The sequence below is a fragment of the Mustela nivalis genome (genome assembly GCF_964662115.1).
Source record: "Mustela nivalis genome assembly, chromosome: 6".
Taxonomy (NCBI): Eukaryota; Metazoa; Chordata; class Mammalia; order Carnivora; family Mustelidae; genus Mustela; species Mustela nivalis.
This window is the reverse complement of record NC_139025.1, coordinates 91,900,081-91,917,826: the sequence shown is the minus strand read 5'-3', so window position 1 is coordinate 91,917,826 and position 17,746 is coordinate 91,900,081. Positions and strand designations below refer to the sequence as shown.

The 17,746-nt window shown below is 43.5% G+C and overlaps 1 protein-coding gene across 12 annotated transcripts in view; it reads left to right on the top strand.

Moving 5' to 3' along the window:
- Positions 1-508: 508 nt before the first annotated feature.
- Positions 509-17,746, top strand: part of FMN1 (formin 1) — a gene marked incomplete at its 5' end in the record, with an annotated part of 414,033 nt that continues 396,795 nt past the window's right edge. For 2 of the 12 annotated variants that reach the window (XM_082734294.1, XM_082734293.1), the window contains 6 exons: positions 517-683; positions 1,171-1,293; positions 7,162-7,276; positions 7,407-7,516; positions 11,826-11,877; positions 17,511-17,575. Coding sequence is in view for 2 of the 12 variants with exons in the window: in XM_082734297.1 (XP_082590423.1) it covers positions 11,876-11,877; positions 17,511-17,575 (67 nt within the window). Of the gene's footprint in view, positions 684-1,170; positions 1,294-7,142; positions 7,277-7,406; positions 7,517-7,716; positions 7,755-11,825; positions 11,878-17,510; positions 17,576-17,746 lie in introns of those variants that run through there. The other 10 variants (XM_082734299.1, XM_082734304.1, XM_082734301.1 and 7 more) reach the window with 10 other exon arrangements.

Below are 17,746 nucleotides of genomic sequence, written 5' to 3'. Positions count from 1 at the left end.
GATTTACGAGAGGGTGCTGTTTCTGGAGTTTTCCTGCTTTGTTCCTTTAAGCGCTTATTACCGAGAATGGCTACTGGAGGTGCAGGGGCAGGGGGCGCTGACCCGACCACTGGAGCCGCATAGCCCTGCGGGGTCTCCAAGGCGTGGGAACCTCGGGAACGTGGGAACAGACCTGCTCCCTTCCCCACCACCTCTTCGAACCAGTCCAGAGCATGCGCTGAGAGAGGGCCCGGGACCCGGGGAGCTCGGGGCAAGGAGCCGGAGATTGGCTGTTGCCCGGGCTGTCCACCTTCGACCTAGTCTAACGAACGCAGCTAATCCCAGCCGCCGGGGCTAGAGTTGCCCAATAACCTCACGGCGCCCCAGCCAGGCCCAGCGGCTCCGCGGCTGATTGGGCGCCGTCCCTTCCCGCTCCTCCTTGCCATCTGTGGCCCCTGGCGCCGCTGCACGTTTCCATTGGTCGTTGGCCCTGCCGATCAATCCACGGCTCACCTCCCCCAAACAGCCTGCCGGGCGGGCGCGTGCTAGGGAGGCGGTGTCTCGGTGCAAGGGGCGGGGAAGGAGGCGGGGAAGGGGTGGGGTCTCGGCGAAGCCAGGCGCAGCGGTGGCTTTGGGCTCTGGCTCTGGACTCCAGCGCAGCATCCTCGCTGCAGCCTCTACGGCTGGCTGCTGCACTTGGTCAGGTAAAGCGAGCCTTGTCTGTCCTGCCGGCGGTCTGCTCCGCCTCTTCTCCCTCCCGACCACAGGCTGCCTGCTCCGCCTCTCGGGGCCTCAGGGCTCTCGGAAGGAGGCACCAAATCTGTTTTGCCCCGCTACCTTACCTTCTTCCCCTTTGGCGTCCGTTCCTCAAGCTCCCCAACCAAGCGGTTCCGAAGTGCGTTAATGGGGCTTCCCGGGTCACCCTAACGCTCCTCACTACAGAACTGTCGTTAACTCTCAGGTCCCAGCGCCCGTGACCTGCCAGTGCAGTCTCCTTCCCAGCTTGGCACAGGAAGGGTGGAAGGGCGGGCGGGGAAGGGAGGGAATCAGCGCTTCATTTTGAAGCTGAATGTGTTTAGTTCACAGAGGAAGTACCTTAGTGGGGTTGTTTTGGGAACGGAAGCTCCTTCGTGATGGGGATTGGCAATAACTAGAAGGATATCTATTGCTGCTTTGTGCTTATATTTGTAGGTGACATTCACCATCACCGTTTTCTTCTTTCATCAACATCTTCACCACGACCATCATCATCAACATTTCTCTTCTTCCATCAGAGCTCTTCAAGTTCTGCAAAGGCAGACTCTATTCAGGCATGTAAGTGCTGACTCCCCAAAATAACACGCAGTGCCCTTGTCCCCTAAGGTCGGACAGAGCCAATTCCTCATGTAACTCAAGGCCAAGGAGCTGGGAGTGGGATGTGATTGGGGAGAGTTTCCTTATTCCTATTTGCAGTTGCAATGGCCACAGAAAACCCTTTCCTTTCATCATTCACACTGCTGTTGGCGGACTAGAGAGAGTTTGACATTGGCAGCCAGTCCCACACTCCGTCCGGTGAGCTGAATGCAGAGTCCAGGACCTGTGATCCAGGCCTGTGCCGTATGGGTGATCAGCCCTGCAGAAGGGAATGTCCAGACCCAAGCCTTTAAGAGGACCAGGTGAACTAGCTTAGCATCTGACTTTCTTCCACTGTGGCTCCAGCTGTACTAAAGCACAATCCGTGTTTGCATGAGCATCGTGGGCCCTGTCACCTTGGGGCATTCAAGTCCCTGGGAGAGAGACTTGTGTTGGGTTGTCTTATTGTGGGTAGCATTGAGCATAGGACTGGAATTCAGCAGCCATTGCTTAGCTGTTCCTAGGGCTTACTACAAGATCACTTGAGTTTCAGATTTATTAACCCTTTTTTAGGAGGGGAAAACAGTACAGTGGAGAGTTGCATACCAGATTAACTGTCATTGTGGAAGGTACTGCTTTAAAAGTGTTTAGAGGTTTCAGTCTTGGCGAGACATACCATTAGTCTCCTTTTTCCCAATGGTGTGATGATAGCCCAATAGTAGGACCAGTGAATACAGTGCCTTTAGATATACTGCAGGGATGAAGGAGGAGTGGCCTCACTGGAGGGAAACAATGGATAATAATAATAATAATAATTGGGAGACAGTCTATCATAATGGCTAAACCCAAAACCTGTCACATGAATTCAAATCCTGGATGAAACCCTTACTAACTGAGTGATTTTGGCATGTTATTTACTCTCTTGCACTTTAGTTTCTTATTTATAAAATACTTTTACCTGCCTCATGAGGAATGTTGGAAGGATTAAAAGAATATAGTTAAATGATTAGTAGTTCCTGGTACATAGTAAGTGGGGAATGAATGGTAATTGTTCTTGATAATACTTGCCAACAAAGATAATGAAGGCTAGTGTTCTGACCCTAAATGAGCATTCCGCCCTTCTGTTGTCTTTCTCCTTCCCTCTTAGGTCTTAAAACTGATGCTCATGGAAGTGCTCATGGGGGGATGGCTAGTCCTGAGGTTCTCACAGGACTCCATCTTGGAGGAGTAGCACTGATTGAAGCCAGCTGTGTTTGGACAGACATTTCTCTCACCAAGCTGCACAAGTGCTTAGCAAACTCTTTTCAGATGCATTAAAAATGGAGCTCTAGAGAAGATTTCTGAGCCTCTGGGCCTGTCCTAGGCTGCTCCTTTCTCCTTGGCTGTTCAATGCTCTGACTTGGTAAATTGTGGTTTTTCCAGAATCACTAGTGAATGCATTGGCTTCTGCCCAGTAGAAGCAAAACTGCTTTTCTTCAAATATCCCTGGGAACTGAAGAAAATTTAACTTGCCAGCATGGAAGAACTTGTGTTTTACAATATTTTTCTTCTCTAAGAATAATATATTTCTCTTTGCCAGTGTAGAAAACAGCAAGCATTATTGATGTGATTCTGTTTTCCCATTTAGAAAGAGAGGTGAACAGTCTTATCAGCTTTCTGGGGATACTTTGGAATTTAGTGGATCCCGTCAATTTTATCAGTTAGGAATGTTTTGGTCATATGGAATGAAAACCCAGCAGAAACAGTCATAAGCAAAAATGAGCATTTTTGACTGGCATAACTGAGCCATGACCACACTGTAATGTCTTCTCGAGGAAGCTGGTCCTGAGATGCTGAAGATTTTCTGGTTTGCCAGCTTGATTTCTGTCTCTTTGTCTCTATCTCTTTCAGTTCTTTTATATCTGCTCTTTCTCTTTCTTAGCCTTGTTATTTCTTATCGTAGACCTTGTCCTCTCAGTGTCTTCTTAGACGGTTTTTTGTTAAAGCTTGGGACTCAAGAGCATGTGATCTCAAGCATCAGTGTGTTTTAGATGGTTTTTGCCTTTAATGGTTTCTTAAATTCAAACTTTACTTGTATGATTGTGAAAATTCACAGCGATACTTAATGATATATGGTGATTCCAGTCTTGGTAAATCAGGTCTAGGGGTTACTCATAGTCTCTTGTTGGGACTTTGTCTTAACAGGAGCCATTATTTTCAGAGGCTTATAGTCTCTGTGTTAAAAATCAGCTTTATTCTCAGCAGGTCTCAGCCTGTGTGTTGACAGAGTTACAGCCATTAATCTGATTTGCTTGATCTTGTAGAGATGCTAAACCATGGGAATTGTATCCTCATGGAGTAAATACGAGCTTGCACCAACAGGCTGGCCTTATGAGGGAATTGGAACATCCCTGTGTTTAGCATCTAAGCGGAAGTGCTGACAAAGCAGTCATCTGTATGCTTGTAACATAATAATTACCTAAAGTAGAAAGATGGAAAGAAAACTACAAACTTCCTTACCATGTCAACATATAAAACCAAAGCTCTTAGGAAATGGGCCATTCCCTCCCACTTACGTTTCTCAAGTTCTCTGGCTACATGTAAAGCATGCCCCTGTATAATGTGTATTTCTGTATATCTTTAGGCTTTGGTGATATGATGCCATAGTATATGGGTCTGGGGGGCAGGGGATAAGGAGTTGGTCTTCCCTTTGGGCCTTATCTCGCCTTACCATTACCTTACCGTTACCTTGAAATGACCTCTGTAATTCACCTCTACAGGAAGCAGGAACTGGGTAGGTTTTTGTTTTTTTTTTTTTAATCTTGTTTTTGTTTTTGCTTTTTAAAGGCAATTCATCTGTTTCCTTACCTTAAGCAAAACGAACCTGTATTGTGTTCCCTCTTATTAGAGCTGTGCCTATTTCTCCTTTTTGCAGTGTCATAGATCCTAAGTAAAGACCAACATCTTTCAAATTAAATACTTTTGGGCGCCTGGGTGGCTCAGTGGGTTAAGCCGCTGCCTTTGGCTCAGGTCATGATCTCAGGGTCCTGGGATCGAGTCCCGCATCGGGCTCTCTGCTCAGCAGGGAGCCTGCTTCCTTCTCTCTCTCTCTGCCTGCCTCTCAGTATACTTGTGATTTCTCTCTGTCAAATAAATAAATAAAATCTTTAAAAAAAATACTTTTTTTTTACCTTGGTCTTCTGAGACACAGGCTGTGGTGGGGGATATTTTAGAGGTAGGCAGGACTTTCTTTTTTAACAAGAGAAAAACGGAGTTTATTAACATGTACCCAGATGTGAGTAACTCTAAAGGGTGGTGAGAATATGGGCTTAAACATCATCTTAGGCCAAAGGAAGGGAGTTTGGGGGCTTCTGGGTGGGAGAGGCAAGTTATGAGAAGGTTCCCAAAGAAAAGTATGGTAAAACCAGAGTTGCTTGGTATAGTTTACTATACAGATTTAAATCTGTGCCTTCTCTATTAATAAGAGTTATTAAGAATGCTCCTCTTCTTGGCATAGGAGAAGGAGACACTTTTTACAAGTGGAAATTTCCTTTATAATGTACATTTCATTTACAAAAAGAAAGCTTATGCACTTTTCTTTTTATAGCTTTTGCTGCATCTTCCTGGATCTCAATGGCCATTAGCTCATACTAATACATATGCCAAAGCAGCATAGTGGGGTGGGGGGGGTAGCATAGTCTGATATGCTTCATTCTGTCCTTTGAAACTTCACGTTTTTCCCCAGGAAGTTTCATTTATCAGAAGCCAAGTTGATATATAGCTCTAGAGAGATTCAGGTTTGCAAAGCAAGAGATCTACAAAGGGGGAGGTGGGAAGAGAAAGAGAGAGAAAAGGAACAGGGATGAGAAAACAGAAAAGGACAAATTTAAATGCGTTGCTGCATCTCATTAAATCAGTGTCTTGGTGCTGGGACTCAACCAGTCTAGTTAAACAGTTATTTCAGGAGACAGTGATAAAGGTTGGGAGTGTGGCGCCTAGCTCAGCAATCTACGTGGCTTCTCTATGGTGCAAGCAATCAGGCATTTAGTGGGGGGGGCGCGCATTTCTATGGAGACAGAACCCATTTCTAATGGTTAGAACTAACCATACACCCAGTTTTTGAGTCCAGAGAAGAGTTGGTTGATAAGGTTTCCAAATGTTGGGCTTACAGTGTCCTTAGATGGTGGTGTTAGGACAGACAGTGGCAGTCTGATGAATTTCCTGGGATGCAGTTTGAATGTCCCTGGTGATGGCATTGGGTGTTGCGATAAACCTTCTGAGTGTCCTTATACAGCAGCAAAGGTTGGATAGGCAAGACTTTCATATTCATGTTGGTCATCAGCCTCTGGGCATTCACAGACAAGTAGCAGATCCCCCAGAAGTGGAGTGGGGAGTGTAGATAAGGCCGAAGGTTAGGGCAGGAAGCATCACTATGTGGCTAGCGTGAAGGGGCTAATGCTATCATGCCAGGAGGAGTGTTCCAGAGAATGCTTCTATGAAAGCAGCAGCAGAGACCAGGAGATGACCTGAGTCCCAGTCTCTCATAAGCCACCCAACACGGCAGTGCGTGGCTGCTCTTCTCGGGTATGCTTTCCTTGTTTTTGCCCGGATGTCCACCCTCATGCCAGCTCAGAGACTTTCTGTGTGATTTCCCCTGTGGAATGTGGAAGGAAAAATACAGATGTTTCAGAGAGGTGGGGCATAGGGGGCGGAGTGGGGAACCTGTCCACTTAGGAAGAGAGGCTCGCTCTGGTGATCTGCTCTAGTGATCTAATGGTCATTAGGGGAAACAATCAAGTTTCCCAAACCTTGACATTTGGACAAATGAAGTTCCAACGAAATTCTCTGGAAGAATCACATCATCTGTGGCTAGGAGCAGACCCTTCTGAGCCACAGGTGAATGGTCCCCGTGCTGTCTCCTGCTTCCCGAGTGCTCTTTTCAGTGTCCCTCTTTCTTCCAGTACTCCAGAGCAGATTTTCTGCTCTTCAGTGTCATGAAGATGGCTGAGCTAGGATGGGGAAAATATTTTGGAATGACAGTTGCTGTCATAGCACTTAATGATCTTTCTCCTGTGGGAGATTCCACTGGGCAAACGTTGTTATGTTAAATGTGTTCGGTCCCCAGGAGGCAGTGACTACAATCTTCATTGCCCTTTCCAAAGGGTGTGTTGCTGCTTTGATCTGTTCACTGGTTGGAAGCCCCTCCCTGGGGTTTAGCCCTGCAAGTACTATTAAAGCCTATTTTTCACCGGCACGCCATGGAGTCCCTATAAGTTGTTGGTGTTCTAGTTAGAGACAAGTGTCCTCAAAGTCTATTCAAAAGGGCGGCAGCAGGTAAATTTCCTCTCCTGTGCTTAATGCAGGAGAAATGAGCTCCCTCCCTCAGTTACCTAATCTGTCGGTAGGTACCTCTGTGCAGTGGGGGAGTTGGGTTTTATCTGTTGCATAGATGAGCAATTCAGGGCTCAGAGAGGTTCATATGTTTTCGTAAAGGTATGGCTCTAAATGGAATCTGGGTAGATTTATGCTACCTGTTGGGATTGCATTCCACCTTCTGTCTGCCCTCGTAAGCCAGAGAGAACATTCCTGGCTTTGAAATTTGTTAAACTTTCCATAACCATAAATATAGTGCAGTATTCTGGGTATGGATTTAGTGAAAAGCAAGAGTTGCTTTTTTTAGGCATTACCATGATTACTCTTTCTCTTTTTGGATAAAGACAGCCACTTTAGAACATTTTCTAGGCCTAGCTCATATTTGGAAAGCTTTGCAAATAATTTTTTAAAAGCCCACAGGTCTGCACAAAATGGAATTCATCTACAGAATTGGCATCTCTCCTGTCCCCGTTTACCAGTGTCCTCATCTTCTTTTAGCTCTCTCTCTGCCATGGCATCCTAGGCTTTCTACCTACTGGAGCCCAACTGCCTTCTTTCTGACACACCTAATCCCCATTGAAGTAAATGTGAATAGACCGTCCCACACGTAATGGTGAGCATTGTCCTTATGTTCGAGTCCCTTTCTGCTTTGTTTTAAGCTGGTTCCTTTTAAGCTCTGATAACATAGATCAATTCTAATTTTCGTGATTATTTGAAGAACCGAAACTCTCTGATAACCCTAGAGTCATAATGGAAACTGCGGCAGACTGAAAAACGAAAACCAAACCTTCCTGTTTCCTCAGCATCAGCCGATTTCTTACTCTATCGTTCTTGTACCCAAATTATTCTCTAGGTAGGTGACAAGATATATTATTATTATTACTTTTTAGTTGTACAGTGGAGAAAACTGAGATGGGGAGATAAGAAACTGGCTTGCCCAAGGTCACTCACCGTCAGTGGCATAGCCAAGAATAGAACCAGGTCACCCGACTCCCTGGGCTTTGTTTATGACATCATTCAACTTCTCTTCAGGAAAGAACAGCCCTGCCAGCTACAAAAATGAAAGGACAGGATGCCACTCTCAGACTCAGGTTTTTGGGCCTTGGTCTTCTTACATTTTTTCCCCCCATTTTTGGTTAAAACATATTAATAGCTGCCACATTGCTCACTATTAGCTAGATTTAAGACACCTTAACAAGCAGAATTTGTTCAGAAGAACAACAACATTCTGTCTCTGTGGTCAATAGTATTGTATTGTACATTTAATTTGTTAGGAGGATAGATCTCATGTGAAGTAAATAATATAAGAATATAAATAATTTTAAACAGATAACATGATGCTGGTATCATGATCACAAATTGGGCAAATGACACAGCGAAAGGGAAAGGTGGCTGAAGGCTCCAAGTTGGTTGCATAGGGATCTTGTGCTCAAACCCCATCCAACAAGGACAGAAAACACAGGAGAGGGGAGAAGCGTAGATAGTCTGAGACTACACTTATAGAGAGGTATGGTGTGGACCCCGGGGAATCACATCAGGAAAACTAAGGTCATAAATAAGAGGATTAGAAAAAATTAAACCGATGTTTATAGAAGAGGGCTTTTAATACTGCAAGCAGTGTATGATGCACAAATGCTGCTACTTGAGAAGGACGAGGACTGATTCACGGAGAGAGAAGCAGCAGAATGCCTTTGTTCTTATTTTGCTCCTATCTTTTCTCTGCAAGCATAGCAGATGAGAATCTCCCTTTAACACAGGTATATAAGAAGTATCTCATCTCTTAACTTTTTTTCAAATTAGATTCATTTTTGCTTCAAGGCTCTTCCTTCTGGAAAGGTAGCAGACATACCCTCAGCGTTGCGTAGGGTCCCAGCATCCCCCTGCGGTGTCTCAGGTTCCAGGGTGCTGGCGCAGTGCAGCAGCCCTGGTGGAGGGGACCCTCTGGTCACTGAGGTATCTGATCACACAGGTTAACACCATGGTGCTGTATTTCTGCTCACGTAACTCACTGGGCAAACAGAGGTCCAGGTCATCCTTGGGCCACAAAAATTATTTGGTGACATTTCTTATGGTTCCTTCTGCTTACATGTGCCCCCTGCCCACACAGCTCTGGGGGCTGGGGGGAGGTTAGAGGCTCCCTGGAGACAATGCCAGGAAACAAGGGCTGCTCCTCCCTCCTCCTGGGTTCATAAGTCTCCCTTCCTCCCTCCTTTTCCAACAGCAGGAGGGAGATAATTCTCCATGTCACTCCAGGGCTTTGCATGTCCATACATTTCATTCCTTTTTTATTACCGCCTTCAAGAAATTCTCCATGTTCTTCTAAGCATTTGCGATTTTGGAAAACAAAACCCAGAAATATTCTCAGGCTATTTCTCTCCCCCCCCCCTTGCCTTTGACCTTTTCTGATGCAATGAACACCAATTCTGATATCTGAGGAAAACACAGGGAGAGATAAAAAGAAGCAGATTAATTATCTTTGAAAATCACTTTCCTTTTTTAGAAGTACAGTGGTTTTGGACATCTGTCTTCACACCCATTTTCCTTTCTCTGAAAATGACCCCAATATATAAGTTTGGGCTTCATATACCAAAGACCATGTCCCTGGTCAGGGTTACTTAACTAAGGATAGCAATCTGACGAAGCTGGGCCAGTTGGATTCCCTTCCCCAAGAACGAGAGTTTAGGACTGAAGGATAGAAGTAACTAAGAGTCAGTGGAGTTAAGTGGCAGGTACTCCAGGAAGGGCCTGCCCCACAGGCCACTGGAAGGCTCCACCTCTTGCTCTTGGCTTTTCTACCCTTACTCTGGTTTCATGAAATCAGAAATCCATGAATATCATGAAATTGGAGATACCTCTATTTTTGTTGAGGTAGCCCAAATCAGTTTCAGGGGCTGGCCCACAAAAGTAATACAAGAATGGTCTTTAAAATTGCAAAGGCAGAGTGCTCGCTTCGGCAGCACCTATGCTAAAATTGCAAAGGCAGAAAAACATGGTGAAGAGGAAACTGACACTCAGGATAGACGAAGAGGTAGTAAGATAGAATCTAGCCATTTAAGAGGTGTTCATCTAAGGATTTAAAGTGACCATTGCAAGAATTGTATTTGTGATCCTGGAACAACTTTTGGCATTTTTTTGAGGAACTCTTCTGTAAGTGTGGGCACTGCTTTGTAATAAGGTTTTGATGCACTAATAAACAGTCAGGTGATGTGCGGGGTTTTTGAGAATGGAAGTGCTTTCATCTCAGGGCTTGCTGAAGAGACTGGGGTCAGGATGAGAAGATGTCTCCGGTGTTTAAAGGACCTTGGACAGGAGGGGAGTGGGGTTTACAAGTTCTGCAAGTGAGGACAAGCACCAGTGGGAATATCAATGGAAATGGATTTTGCCTGGGATTAAGGGAATTTTTTTATATTTATTTTTTTACATTTATAGTTGTCTGAAGGCCATGAGGTTTCCTTGTGGGCTAGAGAACAGTTTTCCATTGAAGAGTTTGAGTTGAGACTGGGTGGTCATTCACAAAGGTTCTAGTGAAAGAAAGAATCCACAGTTGGGATGGAATGGATAATTTCAAAGTTTTCTTTAAATCTAAGATCCCATCATTTTCTCTATGAATTTTGACCAGTCCTAGACTAGAAAAATGCTAACCCACATCCTAACAGAATGCAATAGAAGTTAAAGCACTTCACAAGTAATAATTTTACAACATTTTTCTTTCTTCATATGAAAAAACCACACCCATAGGCTATAACTTATCATTGAGAGAAGACATTTTCACAGAAAGAAACAAAAATTTACTTTCTATTCTCTAAACTGTTATTGACAGTGATTAAACATTTCACATCCAGGTGGTTCACTGAATTGAAAAAAATCTTTCTGTAATATTAACATAAGCATGCAAAACCCAGGAGACACTGAAATCTACTGTGTAAATCTCAAGGCTACACAAAACTAAATAGGCTTCTCGAGTTACTTTATGGAGGAAATCAGAATCCTACTCTTTTCCCAAACCTTTATAAAGGAAAAAGATGTTACCATGTTACCTGCTGTGAGACCTGAACAGGTAGCTCAGATGTTTTATTCCCCACTCCCCAAGACATCTCACAGCAGCGCATCCCTTTTTATAGCTATGTAACCATTTGTGTATTTTAGATTATTATTCTTAATTAGAGGGTAAGAACTGGATTATTCTAGTTTGTCATTTATCACAGCAAGCAGATGTTGACATTCATTAATCATGTCTTAAACAAGAATGGACAAGGAAAACCACTTAGTTTGAAATCCTGGCCTTAAAGACTTCATCAGACGTAGTCCAACATGACAACTTTCGTAATCTCTTTCATAATCTCTCACTCTTCTTGTAAAAACCTTTAAAAATGCAAGCATATATATAACCATTAATTAGTTCTCTGTTTGTTATTACTTTTATAAAGAGCATTCAAAAGAATCCAGTCTTTTCTGCTTTGCAAATTGGGTTCTCAAGTCATGTTAAAGACCCCATCAGCAATATAAGTAAAAAAAAAACATATTTTCTATCTGTTTTGGAGTCTAGCTTAAAAGGAAAGAAACAATCATAAATGTAGGGTCTGTAGAATCTGTGACTGTAAAGCCATTTTAAAAATCATTTTAGAAATGTGAATAATACAAAAAAGAACAAAGAAGGAAATAGCAATGGTCCATATTCCGATCATACTTTGTATTCCATATTCTCTCTACTTTTGGAAAATGGACTTTTAACAAATCACCTATGTTGGGGCACCTAGGTGGCTCAGTCATTAAGTGTCTGCCTTTGGCTCAGGTCATTGATCCCTGGGTCCTGGGATTGAGTTCCGCATCTGGCTCCCCACTCAGTGGCAAGTCTGCTTCTCCCTCTTCCTCTCCCTCTCTGCTCTTTTTCCCAAATAAATAAATAAATAATCTTTGAAAAAAAAAATCATGTATGTTGATTGTCAAGATTCAAATAAGGCAAAAAATTACAAAGGTGAGAATTTTTTAAAAAATCATCTCAAATGCTACAGTTCCCATTAACCTTAGATAACATAATTTCAGACACCTATCCATCTATACCTAAGTATCTGTCTATCTGGGTGGATATTTAGATAGAAATACTTTTATAAACATAAATAGAGATGCTATTTATAACAAAAATATTTTTTTTTAATTTTTAGGCAACTTGAAAAACTGAGCTGAAACTAAAGAATAGTCAAACTTCAAATAAATGTACGTTTCAAGATACATTATCTATTTTTTAAATTTCTTTTCAGCATAACAGAATTCATTGTTTTTGCACCACACCCAGTGCTCCATGCAATACATGCCCTCCTTTATACCCACCACCTGGCTCCCCACAACTTCCCACCCCTGGCCCCTTCAAAACCCTCAGATTGTTTTTCTGAGTCCATAGTCTCTCATGGTTCACCTCCCCTTCCTATTTCCCTCAACTCCCTTCTCCTCCCCATGTCCCCATGTCCTTCATGCTATTTGTTATGCTCCACAAATAAGTGAAACCATATGATATTTGACTCTCTGCTTGACTTATTTCACTCAGCATAATCTCTTCCAGTCCCGTCCATGTTGCTACAAAAGTTGGGTATTCATCCTTTCTGATGGAGGCATAATACTCCATAGTGTATATGGACCACATCTTCCTTATCCATTCGTCCGTTGAAAGGCATCTTGGTTCTTTCCACAGTTTGGCGACCATGACCATTGCTGCTATAAACATTGGGGTACAGATGGCCCTTCTTTTCACTACATCTGTATCTTTGGGGTAAATACCCAGTAGTACAATTGCAGGATCATAGGGAAGCTCTATTTTTAATTTCTTGAGGAATCTCCACACTGTTCTCCAAAGTGGCTGTACCAACTTGCATTCCCACCAACAGTGGAAGAGGGTTCCCCTTACTCCACATCCTCTCCAACACATGTTGTTTCCTGTCTTGCTCATTTTGGCCATTCTAACTAGTGTAAGGTGGTATCTCAATGTGGTTTTAATTTGAATCTCTGTGATGGCTAGTGATGATGAACATTTTTTCATGTTTCTGATAAACATTTGTATGTCTTCACTGGAGAAGTGTCTGTTCGTATCTTCTTCCCATTTTTTGACATGATTATCTGTTTTGTGTGTGTTGAGTTTGAGAAGTTCTTTATAGATCCTGGATATCAACCTTTTGTCTGTACTGTCATTTGAAATATCTTCTCCCATTCCGTAGGTTGCCTCTTTGTTTTATTGACTGTTTCCTTTGCTGTGCAGTAGCTTTTGATTTTGATGAAGTCCCAAAAGTTCATTTTCGCTTTTGTTTCCTTTGCCTTTGGAGACATAACTTAAAGTAAGTTGCTATGCATGATATCAAAGAGGTTACTGCCTATGTTCTCCTCTAGGATTCTGATGGATTGCTGTCTTACGTTGAGGTCTTTTATCCATTTCAAGTTTATCTTTGTGTATGGTGTAAGAGAATGGTCAAGTTTCATTCTTCTACATGTAGCTGTCCAATTTTCCCAGCACCATTTATTGAAGAGACTGTCTTTTTTCCACTGTATATTTTTTCCTGCTTTATTGAAGATTATTTGACCATAGAGTTGAGAGTCCATATCTGGGCTCTCTACTCTGTTCCATTGGTCTATGTGTCTGTTTTTATGCCAGTACCATGCTGTCTTGGTGATCACAGCTTTTTAGTAAAGCTTGAAATCAGGTAATGTGATGCTGCCAGTTTTATTTTTGTTTTTCAACATTTCCTTAGCAATTCAGGGTCTCTTCTGATTCCATACAAATTTTAGGATTATTTGCTCCAAAACCCAAAAGACTCCACCCCCAAACTACTAGAACTCATACAGCAATTCAGTAATGTGGCAGGATACAAAGTCAATGTACAGAAATCAGCGGCTTTCTTATACACTAACAATGAAAATACAGAAAGGGAAATTAGAGAATCGATTCCTTTTACTATAGCACCAAGAACCATATGATACCTGGGAATAAACCTAACCAAAGAGGTAAAGGATATGTATTCTAGAAACTATAGAACACTTATGAAAGAAATTGGAGAAGACACAAAAAGATGGAAGACCATTCCACACTCTTGGATCGGAAGAATAAACATTGTTAAAATGTCTCTACTGCTAGAGCAATCTATACTTTTAATGCCATTGAGATCAAAATTTCACCGATATTTTTCAAAGAGCTGGAGCAAGATACATTATTTCTTTAAAAATGTCTCTTTATGGCTAAAATATTATCAAAAGTATTAAAAAGCTGGAGTTACTGTCATTAATTGCGCTATTTTTATGAACTTTCTTCTTTGGACAGCATCAATCAGCTTCCTTTTTTTTGAAAGATTAACAGCTTTGAAACTTCTTCCCTGTTTCCTTTTCCCACTTCCTGAATATTATTAGATGTTTTATTGCTTTTTTAAAAAATTATTTTTATTAACATATAATACATTATTTGCCCCAGGGGTACAGGTCTGTGAATCGTCAGGTTTACACACTTCACAGCACTCACCATAGCTCATACCCTTCCCAAAACCCATGACCCAACCACCTCCTGCATCCCCTCCTCCCCCCAGCAACCCTCAGTTTGTTTTGTGAGATTGAGTCTGTTATGGTTTGTCTCCCTCCCGATCTCATATTGTTTCATTTTTTCTTTCCCTACCCCGCAAACCCCCACCCTGCCTCTCAAATTCCTCATATCAGGGAGATCCTATGATAATTATCTTTCTCTGATTGATTTATTTCCCTCAGCATAATACCCTCTAGTTCCATCCACATCGTTGCAAATGGCAAGATTTCATTCCTTTTGATGGCTGCATAGTATTCTAGTGTGTGTGTGTGTGTGTGTGTGCGTGTGTGTGTGTGTGTGTGTACCACATCTTCTTTATCCATTCATCTGTTGACGGACATCTAGGTTCTTTCCATAGTTTGGCTATTGTGGACATTGCTGCTATAAACATTTGGGTGAACGTGCCCCTTCTGATCACTACATTTTTATCTTGGGGGTAAATACCCAGTAGCGCAATTGCATTGTTCAGGTTATAGTGCCCCTTTCTGCTATGTAAATGTATTTTGTATTTTGCTATGTAAATGTCCTTTAGTGGTAGCCCCATCCTTAAATGAATTGAATGTATACAGCTCTGGGTGTGGTATCCTTGTGCTCTACTTTCAGTGATTTTGAGAAATGATAACCCACAAACTTGACACAGTCATTCATGATCTCTAATACTTAGGGTCTAAAGCTCTGTAAACCACCATCATTCATCACTAAAAAAACTCTTGAGTGCCTATTTAGTGTTAGACATGGTTGAACTCTAAAAAATTGGTGTTAAAGAACCTAGAATCCCTGCCCTCCAGAAGTGAAAGCAGCCAAAATATATTAAATTCCTAGTGTGTTATTATTTCCTTATCCCCTGTGTCCATCCTAAGGTCTGGTATCTCACAGGCTCTCAATTCATACTTGTTTAATTAAGGGGCCTTTATGTGCCAGACACCATGGTAAGTGCTTTAAAAGTTGTATCTCATTTTATCTCGACAACAAACCTATGAGGTAGGCATTTATTGTCTCTGCTTATAGTTGAGGAAACTGAGTCTCAGTAAAGAATATCCCAAAGTTATACAACACAATTTCACAGTAAACCTCATTCTTATTTCATGACCCCCCGGCCTGGGTCATAAATTTATGCTGGGAGTGATGGAGGAAAGGGGCACGTGAACTATTGCTTATAATACCTGAGTGAGTAATATAATAGTGTATGTATAGTCTGAGGCTAAAGGGTTTCTGGGTGTGGCACCTCCACTCTGTGATTTTGCTGCTTTCTGACATCCAGCAAGCTCCTTCTCTTCTCTGAGCCTCAGTTTCCTATCTATAAAATGGGACTAACAGAGGGAAGATTAAGTGAAGAAACTTGGGTAAGCATAATGCCTGCCACAAGTGCTCAGGAAAGAGTAGACATTACTCGTGTTTTTGCAAGGTGCTCGGAATGCTCAAACGAGGAAATGCTTTGTCCCCTGGATTTTCAGGACACTTGTGCTTGGGCTTTGCTAGACGCATAGGAATTCATCAGGAGAGAGGTAGACAGAGTCTTGGTCAAAAGGGGAACGTGAATCATAAGACCGAAGATCTCGCCGAGTTGTACCGTATTTGCATTCCCCTCATTAACTCCTGAACCTTCCTTCCTTTGCTTGCTCGTCTCCGGAGTGTCCAAACAGGAGGATCTGTGTTTTGAAAGGCCGACTTGCAAATGGACCATCATATCTTACTAGACCATCTTCCCCGTGAGAAGGTGAATTAGTCAGTGTCTGTACAGCTCCAAGGAAACGTAAGGGGACAGGGCTGCTTTAGGACTATTGGTCCAGGAGGCCAGGGGCCATCCCAGGCCAGCTTAAGAGCCACCCGATGGTTTGAAGAAGGAGCCTGCAGTCTGTCTGACATTCTAGAACAGTGTTCCTCATACTTTTTCTCATTGTCCCTTTCCTTTAGACTCTTCCCTAATTGCCTCCCCATCATGACATGTTAGTACTACAAATAAACTGTGTATCTGTTATGTACTCTATGCTTATCCCTTCTTCACACACATACACACACACACACACACACACACACACACACACCACACACACACAGAGTGTAGATTTTTAATCCTCTCCTAAGAACCATCTGGAATGAAGCAGGCTTCAGGGAGCCTTCTCAGGTGAGCCGCTGTTCTGGAGCGGACCGACACTTGAGGCTCTAACTGTTGTGCTAACAGCCACTTCCACCATGGTTCCTTTCTACTGCCCTCGCTTCTCCTCTGGTTCCGGTCTTCTCTGCTTCCCCGCCTGCCCTTTCCCAGTCTAGGTTCCATATAGCATCCCGAGTAACCTCTGACAAATGTAATCAGCTCCTGCCTCTCCCCAGCTTTCCCTTGAGCTTAGAATCACATCTGGACTCTCAGTCATGGCCCCAAAGCCTACCTGAGCTGGCTCCCATTTGCTGTCCCCCTCCCCCAAGTCCCACCTATGTGTAGGGGAGTGTCTCCCATGCATTGACCAAAGCCAATGGATAGAAAGTCACAGGTGTCTGCAGGGAGTAGCTCTCGGGTGTGCTGATCACCACTGGGAGGACAGGGTGGGCACTGGCAGTGGTGGCTGCGACCCTGGGAAGACTCAGAAGAGAGGAGTCTGGAAAGACTCCCCTGAAAAAGGATGATGATGGAGCTAAGGCATGAGAGAACCATGCAAAGGAGGGCGGGAGTCACTTCTATGCCTACAGGGGGACAGGTAGAAGGTGTGGAGCCCCGCAGTGGGACAGAGGCCTGCTGACGGGTCACTGTGGCGAGAGTCTGAAATGAAGCTGGGGGAAAAGGTGGAGGCCCAATCCCACAATCTGCTTGAAGAGCAAGAGAGCCACTAAGCAGTTTTGACTATGGGACTGGGCGTCAGAAGTGATGAGGTCAAGTTTTTGTTTTGAAACGATGGCTCTGGTGGCCGTGTGAACAGCGGCAGGTGAACGAACACAGACCCATTCGGAGGGCGCCGAGCCGGTAGGGCAGCTAACCTGTGCTGGTTTTAGCTAACGCGGAAAGGCCTGCATCCTGGAAGCCCCTCAGTCATGGGCAAGCCCATGCGGCTGGTCGTCCGTCCTCTGCAGTCGTTCAGGTGAGAGGTTAGAGCTGTCTTAAGAAAGACGCAAGATCCTCTCATCCCTCGACTCCCACCAGAAGTAAGAGGATCAACATTATGATTCTTTTTCTACAAAAGCCCCTTAGAATTGGCTTCCCCCAAATAATACAGACAACGCGGAATGCACACGCACACACATACACACACACACCTTAATGTGTAATTGCTTCAGGTAAGCCTGGATTATTTTTCCTATACAGGCCTGGTGGCATCATGTTTTTGACATCTCAGATCCTGGAGCCTGCCAAAGTGAAGGTTAATTTAGGTAAGAAGGTGAACTAAGTCATTGCCATACCTTGTACTTCTGCTCACTGTCGAGACACACCCTGAGCCTGGGCTCCCATGCTGTCTCTCTATCCCCGCTATCCTGGTCCCAGCCTTGCTTTCCTTTCCCCACCACCCCCAGGGCCACGAAAGCTTGCTTTTTGACCCTGCT